Genomic DNA, 20,037 nt, shown 5'->3' with positions numbered 1-20,037 from the left:
CACCCTATTTTCAAACATTCTGTTATTTCATCAGGATCCTGCACTTGCTTGGGTTGACATTCCCAACCATTGGAGGTGACAACCATTCTAGGTACCTGCCCATTATTCTCCCACATGCCTTATCACCCATAACCACACTGCCTTGGGGCATAGCCTTGGGTGATATTCCTAAATAGTTGGTTAACCCTAGGGAAATCTGTACCAATAGGCGCATTTTGGTTCCCCAAGGATGTTCAAGATACTGAAGAGTTGTTGTAACAAGGGAGAAAACGTCTGCCACACAGAAGGAGGTGGTGAAGGTGCCACTCTGTGTGTTTCCTCCACCAAAAACATCTCAGAGGGGAAAAGGGGAAAAGCGTGATTGTTAACTGTCTCCATGAGATGATTCCCAAAGTAGAGTAATGCCATCAGTGCAGAACCCAAAGACCGGACTCAGCTCAAGGCCAGTGCTTTCACAGTACACCTCCCAGACAATACACCACCAAGCGCTACAGAGCTCAGCAAACTGCAAAAGACAAAATGAGCCTTTAACATGTACAACAAAAAAGGGAGCATGGCACAGATCAGATAAATTAATGTCGAGAACAGGTAAGTCAATATCCTGACCAGCAACTGTTAAACAGATCTGCCAGTTATAAGTTCCCTCTAATACCCTCTGGTCAAATCTGTTGTTAACTCTATCCCAACCAAAAGCGTACAGCAGGACAGAGACTCCCTGCTGAGTCCTGTCCTTCCCCCCACTGTCCTCAGGTACTAAGGGACACTGGGAACTGGAAGGTGCTGGGAGATGAGAAGCAAGATGGAAATGTGGGGAAAACAGGGCCCCCACTGTCCCTCTGTCCCCACTGACGCTCCTGCTAGTGCTGCAGAGCTGCCTCTCCCCCTGGTTCTACCCCCCCATCCCTTCTCCTTCCCTTTCATGCCTGCCTCTGTCGGTCCCTCTCCCCCTCCCTACCTCCACCCCTGGGTTTCCTACAATGAGACAGGGGAAGGTACACCTCCAAATGGCAAAGGGGAGAGCTGGGGTGATCGCTTAGGCTCTAACCCTATAGAAGTATGCAAGATGAACAGATGAACCAAGGGTTTCCACCAAAGAAGTAGTACATGCACCTTTCTTTTTCTCCCCTTTCCCTCTGTAAAACAATGGGGTACCTCACTGCAGGTCAAAGCCTGAGGAGAACGACCATGCTAAAACTTCATTTGGAAAATAAATGTGGCAACATTTCCACTGCCTCACAGAAGTGACTGCAGGGAAAACAGAGAAACTTCCAGAAGTGCTCTCAATCCTGCTTGGAGAAGGTGCAGGGAGACAGCACGGGTAGGATTAGCTACAACTTAGACCAGCCTTGTAAAGTCTCTTGTCCCTCTCTTTGCCAAATCAGAAAACTCGTGACATTTTACTTTTTCAGTACATTACTGTTACAGAAACATGAGCATGTCTTTTGAGATACCATTAATCCAACAGATGGGATCTTCCTGAATAGCACCTTTCATTTTGAGTGGCTATCACATGCCATCCACCTGATTTACACTTATCTCAAAGGCAGCCTTGACCTCTCCTAAGTCAATATTCTTCAAGTATGACAGTGTGTAACGTTCAGAAATTCTTTTCGAAATAACTTCAGAATACAAAAAAACATCACAGCATATTTAAATACATGATACATAATTCAACACTGTGTAACTCAGCTATCTAGTAAATAATGCGCAAAGCAGAAGGAGTGAAAATGAAAATCTTCCAGGTGACTGCCCACTCTTTGGGCAATTTCAAAGCAAATACTCAAGTCAGTTGCCTTAAATCTTTTCACAACTGATCCACAACACATCTCTTATTTGTAGTTAATGTCACATAAAGATATAACCTTATCCATAACCCTGAAAAATGGCGTATAATGTCAATGAAGAATCTGTGCCATTTACAGTTCTTGTGAACCACTTATCAGTGTATTTGTATCTCTTTTCACGTGGATAAAACTAGACAGGCTTTCTTTGAAGTCATGACAGGTGTCTGTATCATCATGGGAACAAAACCAGTAATGCCTTAGCTTCATTGAAACTCAGGCAAACCTCCCACTGACTTCAAAACCTAAACCAGATTTTGACCACCGGCCTTTGATTCCCAGCTTGTGGCTCACAAAAAGAAATTATCCTCACACCCTTATAAACATAGGCCTAAAATAGAGCACTATTTTACTTTCAGAAATGTGACATGGACTGCTGCGTGGTTTTGGAAGTGAATGATGGTTGGGAAGCACAGCGTGGTAGCTTGAATTACCGTGCAACATAACAAACAGAGGAACATGCCAGCCTTACAAAGTATTCATGGATCTGCTATCATAATGTTGATGTCTCATGAACTCAGTACAGGCAATGAATCTAGTGCCTGTTGCTCAGTGCGGCTAGAGGATTTGCTGGTCATTACACGTGGTTACTTCTGACTATCGCTGTTGTGGTTTAACCCCAGCCACCAACTAAGCACCACACAGCCGCTCGCCCACTCCTGCCCTCCCTCCGGTGGGATGGGGAAGGTAATGGGAAGAGTAAAACTGAGAAAACTCATGGGTTGAGAAAAGAACAGTTTAATAATTGAAATAAAGGAAAAAGCAAACAAAAAAATAGAGTATACAAAGCAAGTGATGCACTACGCAATTCTCACTACCTGCTGACTGACACCCAGCCAGTCCCTGTTGTGTTATCAATGTTATTCTCATGCTAAATCCAAAACACAGCAATACACCAGCTCCTAGGAGGATAATGAACTCTATCCCAGCTGAAACCAGGACAATGAGCTGCTGAAAGAGACAAGTGAATAAGTGCTGCAAGCATGTTGACCCAATATATGCCCAATTTCACTGTGAATATGTCCCTGCCAACAGCGGCACCAGCTCCCTCCTCTGCAGCTTGGGGCACTTGCATCCTTTAGGAGAGCAGCGATGGCAGATCGCGTGAGTGTCACAGCCGGAAAGAATAAGTGCGTCGGGGAAATGGGGTGGCCTTGAGCAGGTCACCACAACCAAGCCCAGCACTTCTCTCAAGCGGAGCCCTCCTCTCCTGGTGCCCAACATTCACCCGTGCCCCACACTGCCTCCAGGGACTGAAGATCCCAGTCACCTGGCTGTCCCCATTGCCCATGCTCCGAGTTGTCCCCCCACCTCCCCGTGTTTCCTCATCCCAGGGTCCCTGTTGCCCCAAGAAGAGGGGTCAATCCCAGCCCCCTGTTTACCCAAGGCGCTGGAGAGGGGTCAGAGACAATTCTGCCTAGGGACGCCTAGTTTGAGGCTGGCATCATCTCTGGTGAAGTCCTGGAGGGAAAGACTGCTGTGGGAGGCGGGCGGCACTGGGAGATGGCAGTGCTGGGAGGTGAGGGGCACTGGGAGGTGGGGGGATCTGTCTTTGGGGGGCTGTTGGAGGACGGTTTTCTGTTGGAGCAGCGCGTTGTCACCATAGGGTGTCCGGCTGTCAGGGGTGCTCTGTCCGCCCTCCCCTCGCGACCCCCAGATGCCTGGGCCCTTCCATGTGCAGCTGCCCCATGCAGGAAGCTGGACTGATGTCGGGGAAAGTGGTTGGATCTGTGCCGGAGGCGGGGGCTACTCTGTGCCGAGGCTGGGCTTGTTGCCAGGGCTGGCGTCTCTGCCACGCCTGGCTTTGCCCTGGAGGCTCTCGGGGTGGGGAGTGGGGGAGCGAGGAGGAGTTCTGGGAGGGATAAATCTGCCCCTCACCTTCTCCAGCTTCACCCAGGACTTGCCACTCGGCAGAGGAAGATGAAGGCCGCAGTGCTCGGCGTGGCCCTGCTCTTCACCATCCTGCTGTGCACCCCAGAAGATGCTCAGGTGAGTCCCCAATGCCACAGGGAGGGCTCAAGGCTGGGGACGGGTCTTGGCTGCAGAACACCAGCTCTCCTGCAGAGTGAAATTGGTAGCGGGGAGCACAAAAGCCCTTGACTTGGCCACTCCCTTTCCCAAGCCAGGGGCTGCTCCAGGCTGCCCTGCACCTCCAGCCCTGGGCAATGCAGCCTTCTCCCTCCCACAATCCCAGCTCTTCCCTCCACTTCCCCTGCAATTAAGCCTCTGACGCCCAGAGACCGGGTTCCTCACTGAATCGTCAGACCTCTCTCCTCCCCGGGAGGGGCCACCACAAACTGCTACAAGGGCCCACACCTGTTTCTCGTCTTGGTGCCCCACATCCCTCCCTTTTTGGCCTCCCCATCCCATCCTTTTGATTCCCTCACGCATCTCCTGCCCGGGATCCCTGCCGTGTCCTCTCCGGGGTCCCCAGATGCCCTCCCTTCAAGCGTTCCCGATGCCTTTCCTTCCGTCTGTCCCCCCAGTCCTTTGCCTTTCGTCCAGTCCACTGCGGCACAGTCTCCAGATCCCCTTCCTTGAACCCCCACTGCCAAACATGCTCCCAGTCCCCTGGCTTCGGTCCTCTGCAGTCCTCTTCCTCCTGCCCCCTCCAACCACCGCACTTGAAGTCCCCGTAGCCTCCCTGCTTGAATTCCCTCACTCGCATCCCATGCAGTCCTGTCCCTTCAACACCCCGGCCCAGTCCCTTGCGGTGCGCTAATTCACCCCAGCGCCCCGTCTCTGGGTCCCCCCCACCCCGTCCTCTTTGGAGGCCCTGAATTCCCCACGCTCTCCTTGTCTCCAGCCCCACCCCTGGTCCTTGCATGAGCGGGTATCGTGGGTGAAGCTTAGAGGAATGGGGCTGGGGGGGAGCAGAAGGGATTTTCCTGCTCACACCGGGGGAAGCCCTTGGACTGGAGGGACTGGGGACACCTGTGCCCCACGCACAGCCCCACCAAGGCCCAATCCAGACCACCGCTTTGCTCTTTGTCCCTAGGCAATATTTGAAGCAAGTGGAGGTTATTGCGTGAACGTAAGTAGTGGGGTGAACCTGGAGGGCAACACGCCTGGGGAACTGGAGGGCAATTTGGTCCTCCCATCCCGTGCTGGGTCTGGGGACATCCCAGTGACCAGTGCGGCCTCATGGTCTCTTAACAGAGAAGACTCAGGCTCGGGCGAGTGAAGAGGGCTGAGGTAGGTACCGCGAGTTCGGCTGGCCCCAGGCCCTCCTCCCCTCGCCTCCTATGGCCACGACACTCCAGCGTGACCCAGTACACCCCAGGGCAACCCCAGAAAGCACCCTGCACCCCAGTGCTTGCCCAGGGAGGCCCCCTTCCCCAGGACCCCCCACTGCTTCCTGTGTGCACCATACAAAATCATGTACCCCGCTTTCCCCCGGCAGCACCCTCCCCAAAGACCCCATTGCTTTCCCCTGCCTCCCAGTACACCCCAGTGCACCCAAGCACATCCCTAACCCTCCCTTTCTCCCCAGCCCCCTGTGGCTGACAAGCAGGTGGAGCTTGTGCGCCAGAAACTTGTGGCTGCAGACGTTGATGTCTAGGTGAGCAGCATCAGGGCATCTCGAGCCCCACAAAGGATCCTGAGCCCTCAGGGGTGGGCAGAACTTGGGTAGGGGACAGGGAAACAGAGGGGACTGCCCAGGAGCCATGTCCCAGGGTGAGCTGGACAGAGCTGGCCCCATGCCTTTCCTTGCACTCAGTGGGGCTCTGTGGACCCCGAGGGTTGCCGTGCAGGCCAGGCATACAGGCGCCATACAGACCCCCAGGATCACCATGAGGGCTGGGCTGGGCTCTGTGAGATTTAGGGGCATCCCGGGTTAATGACACATGGGGCACGGAGCTCCGGGTGCCACAGGGGTCTCAGGAAAGCCAAGACCCTGTCGTGGGTGTATTGCGGGCTGCAATTCCCGTCTCCTTCCCTAGGTCTCTGCAGAGAGAGACGATGGGGACAAGGCCCCTCTCATGTCCCGGCAGACACTGGGGGTCATATTTTGGACTCTGCCTTTCAGGACTGGAGCCAGTGGTGACACCCGTGTCCTGTCCCCCTGCTGCAGCATGCGGAGATGATTGTCCCTCGATGAGCCCACCTGATCCCCTGGGAGCCCTGGGCCCTTTCCCTCTCACAATCAATAAACCCCTTCAGTAAAGGAACGCTCTGCATGTGTGTGCGCGTCCGTGTCCGTGTTCCCGCTCCTCTGCCAGCGCCTGGATGCCTGGGTCCTCTCTGGCCACACCACCGCAATGAGCAGAGGGGCTGAGGAAGCCCGGGTGCCTGGGGTGTCTCTGTAAAGGCGATCCCTTCCCACCCACCGTGTGCCCCCAGAAAAGGGCAGATCAGGGCAAAGTGGAGTGTCCCCCTGGGAGGCTGGGAGAGGGGAAGGGCAGGTGGTGCCAGCCCTTGGGGCACCCGGTGTTTTAGAGGCACAGCGGGAAACAGGTTCTTACTGGGGCTCTGGCGAGCACCATCCCCAAACAGCACAGTCTGGTGTCAGGACAGGAGAGGAGCGTGGACAGGCAGCCTGGACCCCAGGGTCCTCTGCCCCACTCTGGGCCCACGAGCCTTCCTGGACCCCCAGCCCACGCCCTTCACTGGGGCAACCCCCATCACCAGTCAGGAAGGCGTGTTGGGGCCACCGGACACTGCAGAGAATCCCCCAGGGACATGTGGCCCAGCTCAGTCACCATGGGAGTGGGAGAAGCGGGTTCCCTGGCGCTGAGCCCCTGTGGGTCTTCTCTGATGTCTCATAGTGGGGTTCGGCACCAGCTTCAGTTGGTACCCCCACAAAAAGCCCAGGCAGGTAGAAGCCGTGGTGCTCTCGGAGCTGGAAGTGGCTAACAGGGCCACACCTTCTGGTGCCAGGTACTGGGGTCAGACGGGGGGTGTGGGCACCCCTCCTCTGTGGTGTCAGCTACTGGAGTGCGTGGGGCCCCAGTGCAGCTACTGGAGTGTTTCGGGTCCCAGTGCAGCTACTTGGAGCAAGTGGGAGTCTTTAACTTCCAGCCACAGGAGTGGGAACGCTGTGTATCCTAAAACCACTACGGGAGGGAAAGGGAAAGGGAAAGGGAAAGGGAAAGGGAAAGGGAAAGGGAAAGGGAAAGGGAAAGGGAAAGGGAAAGGGAAAGGGAAAGGGAAAGGGAAGGGAAAGGGAAAGGGAAAGGGAAAGGGAAAGGGAAGGGAAAGGGAAAGGGAAAGGGAAAGGGAAAGGGAAGGGAAAGGGAAAGGGAAAGGGAAGGGAAAGCAGTGGACGAGGAGGGGGAAGGGGCATGTGCTGTCAGGGCTGGCACTCACTGGGTCTCTCCCTCTAGTCCCAGAGGCAGCTCTTCTCCCAGGGCTGTAGCGTTCGCAAGCTGTTGAGCTCTACATGCAGAGAGATTCTGCAGGGCTTGTTCAGGCCAAACGGTCTTGGAGCTGCTGCTGCTGGAGATTCAGAGCTGTCTGTGCTGGGAAACCGGCCCTCGTGCCTAAGCCCAAGGCATGTCCTAGTGCTGCTGATCAGCCACACTTGACTCAGGGATGGGACCTCGGCTTGAGCAGGCATTGACCCTCAGTGAAAAGTGTCTTGGTGTCAACATGCCATGAGAGGCAGGACAGCCTCTTGCCTTTGGAGAGAGAAACAAACACTAGAGGAGTCCTTTCTTCTTCAGCCACCTGCAACCCATCTTGAAACGCTTTCCCAGGGGCCAGTCCTGTCCTTGGGTGGGAGGAGAGCAGGGCAGGGCCCTGACTCCACAGGCTGCTGCTCTCCATCGCGCGAGGGTGGCCAGGAAAACCCTGCTTCCCGAGTGCTGGTGGGAGCAGGAGGACAGGCGATGCTGGGGAGGGCGGCCGGCCTCCCGCCTGCCCAGCTGAAGAAACAGCTTCCTCTGTCTCTTCCTCCTCCTTCCCAGACGGAATCTTTTCCACGCTGTCAGCCTGCCCCTTCCTGCTTCTCGGTCTGCACCAAGCATCATGCCCTCAACCTTCAGCCATGCTCCCCCCAGGCTGAGACCCTCCTGCCTCCCATCTCCCCCTGCTCCAGCACACATGGCCCCACCTGTTCCCATGGTGCCTCCAGCTCGGGACACGTTTCAGTCTTTTGCCTAGGAATGCAGAGAAGCGCTTGGTGTCAGGACTGAGCATCAGCGCGGGCCCTCAGCCTGTCTCCTGCTCCTGTTGCACGAGAGCTGCTCTCCTGGCCGGTCTGAGTACCTCCCTTGGCCTGAGAGGTTCACTGCGGAGGGAGAGAGGGGTGTCCTGGGTCACCGCCCTGGTCGAGCTCCTGTTGGGAGAGCCATGCTCACCTGCAGGCGGATCCAGAGGAGGACCCGAGGGGCTACTCACAGCTGCATGAGCAGGATGTTCTCCTGCTGTGCAGGGGCAGGGGCCTGCGAGGGGCTGTGGCTGGGATGGACAGTGCAGGCTGGTGGGTAGCTAGCGTATGGGTTTGGGAACGGTTGAGGTGTTTGTGCTGTGAGCCCGTGGTCCAGTGCAGAGGGAACGGAGAACACACAAGTCGTCTCGGTGTGATGTGCGTGAATGGCAAAGGAATGTGAATTTGGAGAGGAAAAATGCCTGCTCGTCTCTGGGCTGGGACTGCTCTGAAGTCGCAAAGTCATGGCCTGTAGCTGTCCCTGCTAGACCCTGGGGAGTCACTGCTGACACCGCTATGCCACCTTGGCCCTTTCAGCGGGAAGGAGCTGATGCAGAGGGATGTTCGCTGCGGGTCTGTCCATGCTGTTTCACTCCCTACTGGTGCCCAGAGGAGAGCACGTATGGATTTCATCCAACACTGCAGCAGAGAGCAAAGGGGCCAAGAAACTCTGCTCAGGAAGGTGCTGCGGAGGAGATGATCCTCCCCGGCAGGACCTGGGTCTGGGCAGCCAGGCAGAGGGGAGGGAGATGTTCAAGCTGCACAGCAGAATGGAACGTCAAGGGATGTCAGGAGCTGGCACTGCCTCCAGCAAATCCGTCCCAGGCCCCCCCTGGGGACCCAGGGTCTCTGCCCAGGGTGGTTTGACACAGCTGGTTTGACCAGCAGCGAAGCTGAGCACGTATCCCAGAGACGCATAGATGCGCACACAGACACATGCACAGGACACACAGACGGACAATCACACAGCCTGCCACAGCCAAGACACTGCCACCAGCAGCCCCCATGCACAGGACCCCCATCACACATCTGCACCCACAGCCATGTTCCCTCCTCCGCTGCGCCTGGCACAGACCGACGATCACTCGTGCAGGCACACGCGCGCACACTCAGGTCCCCCAAGCACTAGCATGGCCCCTCTGCTGCCCGTGACCCCTGCCTGGACCCCAGCCTTCTGACCCACCCCTGGGTCCCCAGGTCGATGGCTGCTCCAGCTCGGTGCTCACTACAAACATGCAGCACTCGCACACCCATCCCACGGGCACCCCACACTCGCTGGTCCCCCCCGAGGAGGACCAGCACCGACCCCTGCCCACCTGATTCCCCAGCCCAGATGCGAGTTCCCCCTGCTCCTGCCTGGTCCAGCCTGAAGTCTTCTGGTGAAAACCCACGCACATCCCATGCAGAGCCCATCTGGGGGGGGGATGCAGACCCTCGTCCCCTCAGCAAGGGCAGCTCCAGTCGCCAGCGCAGCGCAGAACCCCTCACTCACCCTGTGAAGGGGAAACCCAAATTGCCACTGCCCAGCAAAGGCACCTGGTGACCAAGGAGTGATTTGGCAGGGAGGGCAGCAAGGGTTTAAGCTGGTGATACCGTAAAAGTTGGTGAAAGAAACTCTTTAAGGCTCGTTCTTTAGAGTTCTAGAAAGTGGGCGTTTATTGCAGTACTGGGTACACAGGGGATCGCTCCACCTAATGTGCATGCCAGGTTCTTGTATTGCAGAGATTATATACTCAAAAAGTTTGCATAGTCATTAGATTTTGGGGAACGTATCATATTCATGCTACTCATTGATATATGCAAATGGCCTTGGCGCATGCGCAGTCAAGATCAGTGGCGGTCTTCCAAATTCCTTTGGTGGTCACCGATAGTCTTCCTCACCGTGTTCGCTAGTTGAACTCAATCTTCAGGTGTGCTCAGTACCCTTTTGGCTTGTTTTCAAGGTTATTCCATGTGCTTATTTTACAAAAATCTACTAATCAGGATTTATTTTTCCGTAACGCTAAATCACGTCAATTAGTAAGGAACGTATCCCACCAAGGTGCAGTGTTACATCGTACCCAGGATATATTGTCCAAGGACACAGTACTTAAATCATGTCCATACTCCTCCTGCTGTCTAAAAATGTCTTCCTAACCTTATCTTGCTTGTAAATGTATCTCCTACCTATCATACTTGTAACTATAGTTTTGGTTATTTTGATTAGACAGGGACCAGGTGTTCCATCTGGTATCAGTGATGCCCAGATGTCCTGCACATCCCCGATGTCCCATCTGGTATCACTGGCAGGGAGCAGGGGCCCGCACAGAGAGACAAGCCGCAGGATGGAATCGCGAGGGTCCTGCGATGGCGGCGCCCTTGCCAGCAGAGCTGGGCTGGGGATGGACCCACGGCCAGCGCTCACAGGACAGGCACTGGCCCCAGCGTGGGGAAGGAACGGGCTCCTGCCCCGCAGGTGCCGAATCCCTCCAGAAGGGCTTGTGGCAGTAGGACTCTGCCCCAACGCATTCCTGTGTTTAAGCACAAAGGTCCGTTGAATTTGCCTCAAGGGGCACAGGAAAAACTCCCACACGCTGGTCCCCCCTGTAGCTGGTTTTGAGGACACACACCGTTCCCGCCCCACTGGCTAGAGGCCCGGGCCCCCCCTGGGTCCAGTAGCAGCACTGGGACCCCCACTGGCTCCAGGACCTGACACCACAGAGCCCACGGTGCCCACACCCCTGCTCTCATTCCCGTTGCGGCCCCCAAATCCACGCACACTGCTCTTGGCAGCAGCTGACACTTAATCCTTGCAAAACAAATGCACGCACTCCCCTCCCCACAGCCCCCAAGAGAGTGAGTTACACGGAGCGAGCGTTAAGAGAGGATCTGTTACACTACTATTATTATTATTACTATGACTCGTATTATTATTAGGGTTTATTTCCTTATTCTTAGGAAGGTTAATGGGATCGCCAGGAGTGGTTAACACAATGGCCACGAGGTGACTGTCGGTACCTCCTGGAGCTTGTGCTTGCAAAGGACCCAAGGCCTTTGCCAGGCCAGGCCAAGGGCTCCCTTCCCCCGCCACTCCTCCACCAGTTTGCACAGTCCCACCCACCCCCTCCTACATCCCAGACCCTCCAGTCTGCATCCTGACTAAACCTGACCAGTTGCCAAGTCTGGCTTTGCCTGCAGCCCCTTGACAGCCCATCAGTCAGTGCCACTGCTGAGGTGTGGCCTCCTTACTGCCTCCCTCACCACTTGTGCTCAGGGCAGTGGCTCCGCACCTTCTTCCTGATGACTTCTTACTTTCCCTATTACCTGCTTCTGCATCTGGGCAGATGCCCTTAAAGGAACAGGCACTCTCTCCTTCCACGTGCCCCTACACGCACCACCAAGGAGGACAAACGGGACAGCGACAGGAGGGTCTCTGCAGAGACCCTGTGGAGGGGAGACCCCTTCCCCTGTGGCGCAGGACAGGAGGTGCAGCTGGAGACCACTCCCAGAGGAGCACTGGACCCACGGCAAGCCCCCCAGCCCCGGAGGGAGGGGATGGAAACTGGTGACTTCTGGCACAGGAGGAAGGCTCCTTTTGCTCCTGCAAAGCTGCGGGTACATGGGAAGCGCAGCCCCTGGAAAGAGGCGAGGAGGAGCCAGGCCCACCACGGAGACACGGGCGCCAGCTGAGCCTGAAGACCCATGGCACAGGACAGGCTGGGGGTGACTGTGCCGCAGAAGCAGCTTTGCTGAAAAGGACCTGGAGGCCTGGGATGGTTCTGGCTGAGAAGGGGTTAATTCTCTTCACTGCGGTGCCTGTGGCGGTCGGGGACCTTTCCAGCTTCCCGCGCTCTGCCGCGTGGCGGGAGGCTGGGCGGGGCGGGGCCGCGCCCGGGGCACCTGACCCCGACTGGCCAATGGCATGTTCATTCCTTACCATGTGACACCCCTCCCCCCCCGGGTTTCGCGCCTCTCGTCGTTTTCCTTTCCATTGCATTTTTGTTGTTGCTGATTTTTTAATTTTAAATTACTAAACTGTTCTTATCCCAACCCACGAGCGTCACCCTTCTGATTCTCTCCCCCATCTACCGGTGGCAGAGTGAGCGAGCGACTGCGTGGGGCTGAGTTTCCGGCTAAACCACCACACCCTCACTTTCAGCATCCAAAATCCTCTTTTAACTCTCAAAGCCTCATTTTTATGTTCCAAACCTTCACTTTCAGGGTCCAAACTCCTCTGTTAAGGCACAAAGCCTCCTTTAGAGGTCCCAAACCCTCACTGTTAGGGTTCAAGCCTGTCTTTTTTACTGTCTAACCCTCATTTATATGTTGCAAATCCTCATGTTCAGGGCCTAAACCCGTTCTTTAAAGCTCAAAGCCTCATTTTTAGGTCGCAAACCCTCACTTTTAGATTGAATCCGATCTTTTAATCACCAAACCATCATTTTCTCATTCCAAACAGTGACGTTATAATACATATTATTTTAATATAGTAGTATTATAGTATTATATTTCAAAGTATAGATCGGCGACCAATGATTACAATATTCAGTTAACTGCTTCCTTGTGAGGGGATCGAACCCACCCCCACCCCCCTTCCAATGCTTCAGTCAACGCCCTAGAGGTGACTTCTTTAAGACGGTGCCTTTAGACGATTCCCCACCCATATTAAATGTGACTTCCAAAACAACTATCTGATCCAAACATGCAAAAATAAATCCATATTCTGATAACCACGCCAAAATTCAGAGACCAGTCAAGACAAGTGGCCAAACTGGGGACTCAAACCCCATTCAGTGGGACTCTAACCCGCTTGGTCAACTTCGGGGACTCGAAGCCCTTTCCAAACCAGGCAGGGGACTCGGACCCCCCCAACAAGAAAACATCCTTGGCAAAATTCTTCTTCTCTTAATAACTGACCAAAAGAGCTATGACAAGCACCCGTACTTCAAACCCAATTATCACTACAATTTCCCATTAAACCAGCTTTCCCCTCCTGCGCGGGCAGCCCTGTGGCTGGTACGTGAGGCATTCACGCCAGCAAGCGCCTCATTCCTTGACCTCGCCGGGCCTCGAAGCCAGCGGCGGGACTCGAACCCGCGGCCCTGGCTGGCGCTCCGGGCGCGCCCGTAGCAACGTGCTCGTCCGCTGGCACGCGGCCGCAGCGGGGCGGGGCCAGAGAAGGGGCGCTGCGGTGGTTGGCGGGGGGCCCTGCCTGTCCCCGCCTGGCGGGCGCCATTGGCTGAGAAGCCGGGAAGAGGGTGGGCGGGCGCCTGGGGGAGCTCCTGCAGAGCCCGCGCGGGCCGGCGGGCGGGGCCAGCCTCCCTCTTGTGAACTGAAGCCGGGCCCTTCGGCCTGCCCTGGGCTGGGGCCGCTTGCGGAGCCTCCGGGGGCGGCGGGAGGAGCGCTGACAGGCTGGGCCTCCCCTCTCTAGGTTCAGTCTTGGCAATGCTTCCCATCTTCCTCGTTTTTAAGAAAAAAATTGCATACAAGCTCTAACATTTTCCACACGCTCCCGAATTCCCCTCCCGCAGTGTGGAACGTCTTGAGCACCCCGCTTTGGAGACAAATCTTCTACAGTTCTACAGCCATCTCAATTGCCACATCTTTTAGATTTATTTGTTCTTCCTCCCCTTCTTCTTCTTTCTCACGTTTGACTTTTTTTCCTCTCTGGTTTCACCTGGGGCTCCCTGGTTGCGCCATCTTCCCATGAACCTGCACTCGATAAATGCAGGTGTACGCTGGGTTTCCCCAGTTGCTCTCCACAAGCAGTTTGACAGACGGAAAGGCTCTGGGAAGCGGCGCGTTCTGTGAAGAAGAGTGGGAAAAGGAAACGGGGGTGTTAAGAGCGGCAGTGCCATCACCCCGTCTTTGCACGCCGGCCCGGCTGGGGCTCGGTCTCCCTTCCCTCCGCCCCTTCCCGCTGCCCCTTGCTCTGTGCTGACAGTGAGGCCGGGGAGGCGCCCCTGCGCGTGGGGCACCTGGTGTGCAACCCCGCCGAGCTGCCGCTGCCTGCTGTGCCTGCTCTCCCCCTGGCAGGCGTGAGAGCGCCGCGGGAGAAGGGCCGTGCTGTGGTGGGAGGAGAGGACACTGTCCAGCCTGCCAGCAGGCCGCAGCATGGAGCGACGCTGCTGCCCGACGCCTCTCGCCACCAGGCCGCCCTGTTTCTCCACGGCACAAAGACGCTGCTTGCGTGGAGTGGGCGCGTGTGCAGCTGCCTCTGCTGAAGGCACCGGGCGCAGCCAGGGATCTCTCGGGACTCGTGCTCCTACGGGCCTGACCCTGCCCTTGCTACCCTCTTGCTACCACCACCGCGTGCTACTCAGCCCTCCCAAGCCCGCAGGTCTCTCTCTCGTGACGGTGGCCCGGGCCCCTCTGCCCAGGGAGAAAGCACGTGCCCTTCCTCCATGGACCTCCAGGCAAACCTGCCGTGCTCCCTGGCATCTCGTCCCCGTGCGTGGAGCGTACCTTCAGAGGGAAGGTCTGAATAGACTCTTTTGCCACGTCGTACGTGAACGTCCCAAGGAGAGTTTCCTCTTCTCCGTCCGCATCCACTCCCTCAGGGGCAAAGCACAAGGAGAGCCGCTCAGAGTCATCCCGACAGAGAGGCAAGGTACGCGCTGGCTCAGCCCTGTTATCCACCCACCCTCTCCTGGGGCTCGAGCAGCAGCCTAGCACCGGCTATGGCGGAGCTCAGTCTCCGCTTTGAGATTTGGTCAAGAACCCAGAGGTGCTTGGCCAGAACAAACCTCAAGAGGGATGAAACCTCTCGAGCCCCTGAAGCGTCCCGCGAGGGCACTGCAGTGCTCGCGAGAGATCAGGACACAAACCCCAGAAGATGCACAAAAGCAAGCAGGGCCCTGTCCTGGCTTTGCCCCAGGGCCAGATGCCCGCCAGAAGCGCCCAGCAGAGACTTACAAAGACAGCGACGTCTCTGGGGGCGCTGAGGACGGTCCCAGATGGAGACACGTCTTTGGAGATGTGCTGCACAGTGATGGCAGTCAGATGGACTCGTGCTGGCAACCTGATGACCACCTGGCCCTGATGCCCTTGGAAAGGCCAGCAGTTTCCTGGGGAAACATCCGCCTGCAACCAGAACGCGACAGCAATGAAGTGTGAGAGAGCACTGGGGCCAACACCACTGCCCACGTAGCTCGAAGCATAGGCGCCGGCGTGTCTGTGGGGCCTATTTCAGCTTGAAAATGAGGCGCCTGTGAGGAAGTGGAGAGAAGCAGGAGGCCCCCTGCCCTGCCTGACAAAGGGGGTCTCGGTATTAGGGAGCAGAGGAGAAGAGCGGTTACGAAAGCATCCTAGTCAGGCCCGCGCAGAAACACGTCCCTGCCCAGCGGCTCTGCAGGGCACCCGCCACCTCCCGCCTCCCGCCCGCAAAAAGGCACCGTTAGGGGTGAGTGTGGAACCCGGGTCGCCAGGGAGGAAGGCTTTCACCCAGCTGTGGCAGAGGACTGCGGGCAAGATGCAGCAGTTCACCTCTGTTCACCTCCCCAGGGCAACCACGGATCTCTAGCAAGCCCAGCCCTGTGTGAGAGCTTTGGTTTCCAGAACCTGAGCAGCACGGTGGGCTTGACCAGTACCACTGGCCTGAGGGGAGAGCCCCTGAGGTCAGTCCCCAACTTCTCAGGAAGGAAGGACACCTTCCCTGAAGATTTCTGCTACGATACCTGCAAAATAGTCTCAGGAGGCTTGGCAGCGCGGAAGAACCATAAAACCCTGCAGCCCCAATTCTCTTGGCAGTCGTAGGTCTCGGAAGTTCTCTGCGTGTCAATGGTGGCACCTGTAAGGAAGGGAGAGCAGATGACTGCTAGAGGCGCAGACTAGGAGGGAGCTGGTGCTCAGGCAGTATTTGTGACGCCGCCGTCCAGCTCCACGTCTGTCAGTCCTGTCCTCGTCACCACACTGGGGGCGGGGGGGTGCCCAGCTGCACAGAGCAATGACGGCAGCCCCATCCCTGGTGAGTGCTTCTCTCACAGCACCACGAGGAGAAGGTCTGAGGGCTCTGGGAGCCTGCAGGCGCCCACGAGCATGACAGCAGACCAAAGCTGAGGGCTTGGAGCATGATCAGCAAAGGACAGCCCAGCCATTCCCTTTGCAAATGCAGCGCAGAGGAGCAGAGCCCCTCCATCAGCACAGGAAGACGTGCGGGGGCAGCGCCAGGGGCACCTGTGTGGAGGCCGAGGGCTTGAGTGGGAGGGAGTCTGAGCGACCCGCTCTGCCACAGCCTTGCTCTTGGACCCCGTGAAGGATTTAAGCTGCCCCATTTTGGAGCGCAGCGCCTGGAGCACGGGCTGCTTTGGGGAGTGCTAGGGGCAAGCGCAGGGCAAGGACTGGGCTGCTTGTGTCCATACCAGAGCTTTCCAGGGCCCAGTCAGACATCTCGATGTAGGCACCCAAAGCCTTCTTGGAAGCTGCCTGGTTCACTTCCTGAGCTTCCTGGGAACGCCAGAAATCAACACAGAAAAGGACCACGTCAGCAGGCAGTGCAGCGTGGCTCCTAGCGCCCGCAGAGGCAAAGGGTCAGTGTCAGGAAGGCAAGGCAAGGCAAGCCTTGTCCACAGAGCTGCAAGACTCTCTGCTGCTGGCGTGAGCCGTGAGGACTAGGAAGATTATTATCTGTGGCCATGGCCATGGCCATGACCCCAAGGTGTGCTGATGTGGGTCCCCACACCACCGTCCACACCCTCTGTGCTCTCCAAGTCAGGAGGGGGAGAGGCTCAGGCCCTGTAAGCCATGGCTGGCGCTGTACGTGTGCCTGGGTCCCACCACTGCCTCAGGAGCCCGCTCAGAGGAGCCAGAGGCACCGGCGCGCCTAGGAAAGGCTCTCAGGAGTCCTCTGCTGCCTGAAGCGGCCTTGTTACACTGGGGCTGGAGAGGGGCCTGTGCAGTGCAGAAGCTCACCCAGCAAGCCCCTGGGGCAAAGGCTGGGTTGCTGCAGTCAGCAGTCTGACCCCACCAAGAACCCTGAAGAAAATGTCCTCAGGGGTTCTGCCCAGCCAAGCCTCCCTCCCCAAAATGCAGGATCACCTTCAAACTGCGGATCTGTGCCCTCAGCTGAGCCACCTCCTCCAGCAGAGAGCGTGTCTTTTGGGTTTCCTCCGCCACCAAAACGGGCAAGTTCCTGCACGACAGGAAAGCCGATCCGGTCAGAGAGTGGCCCATCGCCTCTGGGGAGCGTCTGAGCTCAGCAAGAGGAGAGAGAGACACGTGTGCTTTCCCTGCTTTGCCAGTGCTTCCCTTCCGCACCAGGCTGAGCAAAAGGCAAAGGCAGGAGGGAAGTACGGGAGCCCTGGCTGTTAGGAAAGTGAGCGCAGGTAGCACGAGGTCGGCTGACGCTTCTGCACAGAACCAGTTCCAGCTCAGGAAACCTCTCTTACCACAGCATCTTCAGGTTTGCCGACGACACGCGTGTCAGCTCCTGGCAGGGAAAAATGCTCCGTTAGAGCATCTGCTACCAGAGTTGCCGGGGCTTCCCAGGAGAGGCTTCCCTAGGAAGGCACAAGCTGCCGCTTCTTTGGGTCAGCCTGCGTGGCAGCAGCGCAGCCTCTGATTCCTCCAGCCACTGCCAGCAACGAGTCACTGACCTCTATCAGTCCCTTTGCCTGCGTTGTCCACACCGGCAGCGAGGTCGCGCAGTAAGCACCAGCTGCAATTCACATCACCGAGAGACAGCTATTTTAGCGGAGTTGCTAGCCATCCCTGCAGCTGCGTTGCCTCCTGCCTGGTGCCCTGGGGCTGGGCAGCAGGTGAGCCGAGGAGGTGGGGAACGTGGGGTGCAGAGAGAGGACGCGCCTCTGACCGGGAGCCATCAGCCCAGGCTGGAGGGGGCTGCGTAGCCGTGGCCTTCAGGTGTGCTCGGTGCCCCAGAGCTACTCCCCATTTCCCCTCACTGCTTCGGTGAGCACCGAGGCTGGGCTGCATGGGCTAGGAGAGGTACCTCTCCATGGGTCCCCCTGCACGGCCCCTCCCGTCTGGGAATCCCCAGCTCAGGCTTGGAAAGAGCTACGCCCTTCTCTCGCAGACTTGCAGACTAAGCAAGCCATTTGGCCCAGTGGCCAGAGCAGCAGCACGGCTGGGAGGCTACCAGTCTTACCGGTAGTCCAAATGCCAGTGCCAGTCAAGGACCTCCTCAGGACGCACCCGCACCACGGGCGTTTCACACATACTGGCCCAAAAGGAAAGCTGGCATCCAGCACAGCCAGGCTGTGTTTGCTCATGAAAACTCACCCAGAGCCACTGGGAGCCACAGGAAGACGACTTTCAAGAACCTCTTGCTCTGCGGGCCCATCTTTTGCCTGGAAAAGAGGGAGTCCTGTGGCTGTCAGTGCTGCAAGTCTTGGGCAAACCCCCTCACCCGTGGATTTCCCTCTTCAGGCCCTAAAGCCATTGCTTTGCAAGCCTGCTACTGACAGAGAGCTGACAGATTGGCGCCCAGCACAAACACGATTTCTGTCCACGCCGTTCAACGCTGCCGGCAGATCTTCCCCAAACGAAGGGCTCCAGGAGCACCTTCCGAAAGGGAATGAAAATCGTGCAGGGAAGTAGAGAGGTTGAGGAAATGAAGACTGCTTTTCAGTAGTCCTTCTGGTGTGGACCTTGCTCCCTCTCTTTGGCTGAGAGAGCAGGCCTGTTCTCACTTGCAGGCACACACATTGCTCTTAGGGGTGTTTCTCCGCGCAGCTGGGAAGCGCAGGGGCCTTGTCTGGCTTTCCTTCCAGACCTGTGTGGTCTCTTGCCAGAGCTGGGGAAGACCCTTGCCCTGCGGAGGCTTGGCTGTGCTCCTGAGCTTCTGGCTACACGGCGGTTTGTCCTACCACAGCTCTGGGAGGGTTCTGGGGCTCCGGCAAATGCGTGGGAGTGGGGCTGCCGAGGGGCTTTGCTCTTGGCTCTCCCCGAGAACGGGCACCGCACAAGCTTTGGCGCACGAGCGGGAGCCCCGGGCTGCTGGCTGGGGAACACCCTCTACTCTCCCCCTTGCTTGGGGGAAGGGACATCCCCCTTCTCCCCCCGCCCCCCACCACGGCAGAAACAGGTAGTACGTACCTGGCAAAGACGCGTGTGCTCAGCAGGTGTCTCCACAGGGAGACAAGGGCACCTGCCAGATGCCAAGCCAGGCTGAGGACCGCCCCTGGGCAAAAAAGCCAGAGAAAAGTTAGGCCTGTCTCTTGAGGTCTCTTCTCTAGGATGCCCAGCCACACGTGTTTGAGCTCCCTGCGGGAAGGCGGGCACCCAGTCCTACGCACTCCCTCCCTCCCTGGGGCAGCCTGCACTTCTCCTGCCCCTCGTGACATTTGGCCAGAGCTCTGGCACAGCGCAGCTCTCCAAGTTCATCCCAGGGGACTTCACAGCAAGCAGCAGTGCTGAGCTTACTTGCAATTCCTGTGGCCTTGCTGCGCCACTTGGCAGGCCCTTGCGTGGCAGAGCAGGGAGCCGAGGTGGAGGGGACCATCACCAGCTCCACCTCCACGCACGGGTTCCTGTGGGAGGAAAAAGACAAATGCCGGTTGCCCACCATCCCCACGCCACGGGAGCCGAGGCGGGCAGGAGCAGCCTGAGCAGAGGCCCTTGACAGAGGACGGGCTGTCCCAGCAGCAGCGAGAGAGGGCAGCACAGCCGGGCTACTTCCAGGCCCTCGTCCCTCTCCTTTCCCCATCCTTTGCTTCACAGGCCTGCACTGGGAGAAGAGGAAGCAAGCTGGCTGCAGCAGTCCCCGCCTCGGGACGCCCACCCGGCAGGACAGCCCTATTCTGAGCCCGTCACTCCCTGCTCCCTGGCACCAACTGCCCCTTCGCAGACACCTCTCGGTGGCTGTTTGGGGAGAGGGCACAGGCTGCTGTCCCCCATCGTGGGCCACCCCCCTCCTCCCTGGTCACTGGCGTTCTCCCGACCCCTCTCCTCCCCACACAGCTGCCCCACCTCAGCCAGGCAGGACCCCGCCTCAGTATCCCAAGCAGGGGGGCAGCGTCAGGTCCCAGGGGCTTGGCCTCCCTGTGCAGCAACATCTCCCTGCGCAGCAGGGCTGGGCTCTGGACCCTGCAGCATGAGGCTACCCCCTCC

The 20,037-nt window shown here is 57.6% G+C and overlaps 1 protein-coding gene and 1 long non-coding RNA gene across 2 annotated transcripts; one reads left to right on the top strand and one right to left on the bottom strand.

Moving 5' to 3' along the window:
• Nucleotides 1–3,700: 3,700 nt before the first annotated feature.
• Nucleotides 3,701–6,013, top strand: LOC135316915 (uncharacterized). Its single transcript, XR_010376115.1, has 5 exons — nucleotides 3,701–3,830; nucleotides 4,840–4,875; nucleotides 5,001–5,036; nucleotides 5,335–5,403; nucleotides 5,872–6,013. It is a non-coding gene; the product is annotated as an uncharacterized LOC135316915 (long non-coding RNA).
• A 6,421-nt stretch (nucleotides 6,014–12,434) lies between these two features.
• Nucleotides 12,435–19,648, bottom strand: LOC135316885 (SUN domain-containing protein 5-like). The gene is made up of 11 exons (XM_064471953.1): nucleotides 19,351–19,648; nucleotides 19,024–19,108; nucleotides 18,208–18,275; nucleotides 17,565–17,626; nucleotides 17,358–17,398; nucleotides 17,008–17,101; nucleotides 16,332–16,416; nucleotides 15,648–15,760; nucleotides 14,887–15,054; nucleotides 14,437–14,526; nucleotides 12,435–13,776 (listed from the first exon to the last, which is right to left on the bottom strand). The coding sequence occupies exons 1-11, from the start codon at nucleotides 19,631–19,633 to the stop codon at nucleotides 13,645–13,647; spliced, it is 1,221 nt and encodes a 406-aa protein (XP_064328023.1). The 5' UTR covers nucleotides 19,634–19,648; the 3' UTR covers nucleotides 12,435–13,644.
• Nucleotides 19,649–20,037: the final 389 nt, after the last annotated feature.

The sequence above is a fragment of the Phalacrocorax carbo genome, chromosome 23 (genome assembly GCF_963921805.1).
Source record: "Phalacrocorax carbo chromosome 23, bPhaCar2.1, whole genome shotgun sequence".
In the NCBI taxonomy this organism is placed as follows: Eukaryota; Metazoa; Chordata; class Aves; order Suliformes; family Phalacrocoracidae; genus Phalacrocorax; species Phalacrocorax carbo.
This window is presented reverse-complemented; position numbering and strand designations above follow the sequence as displayed.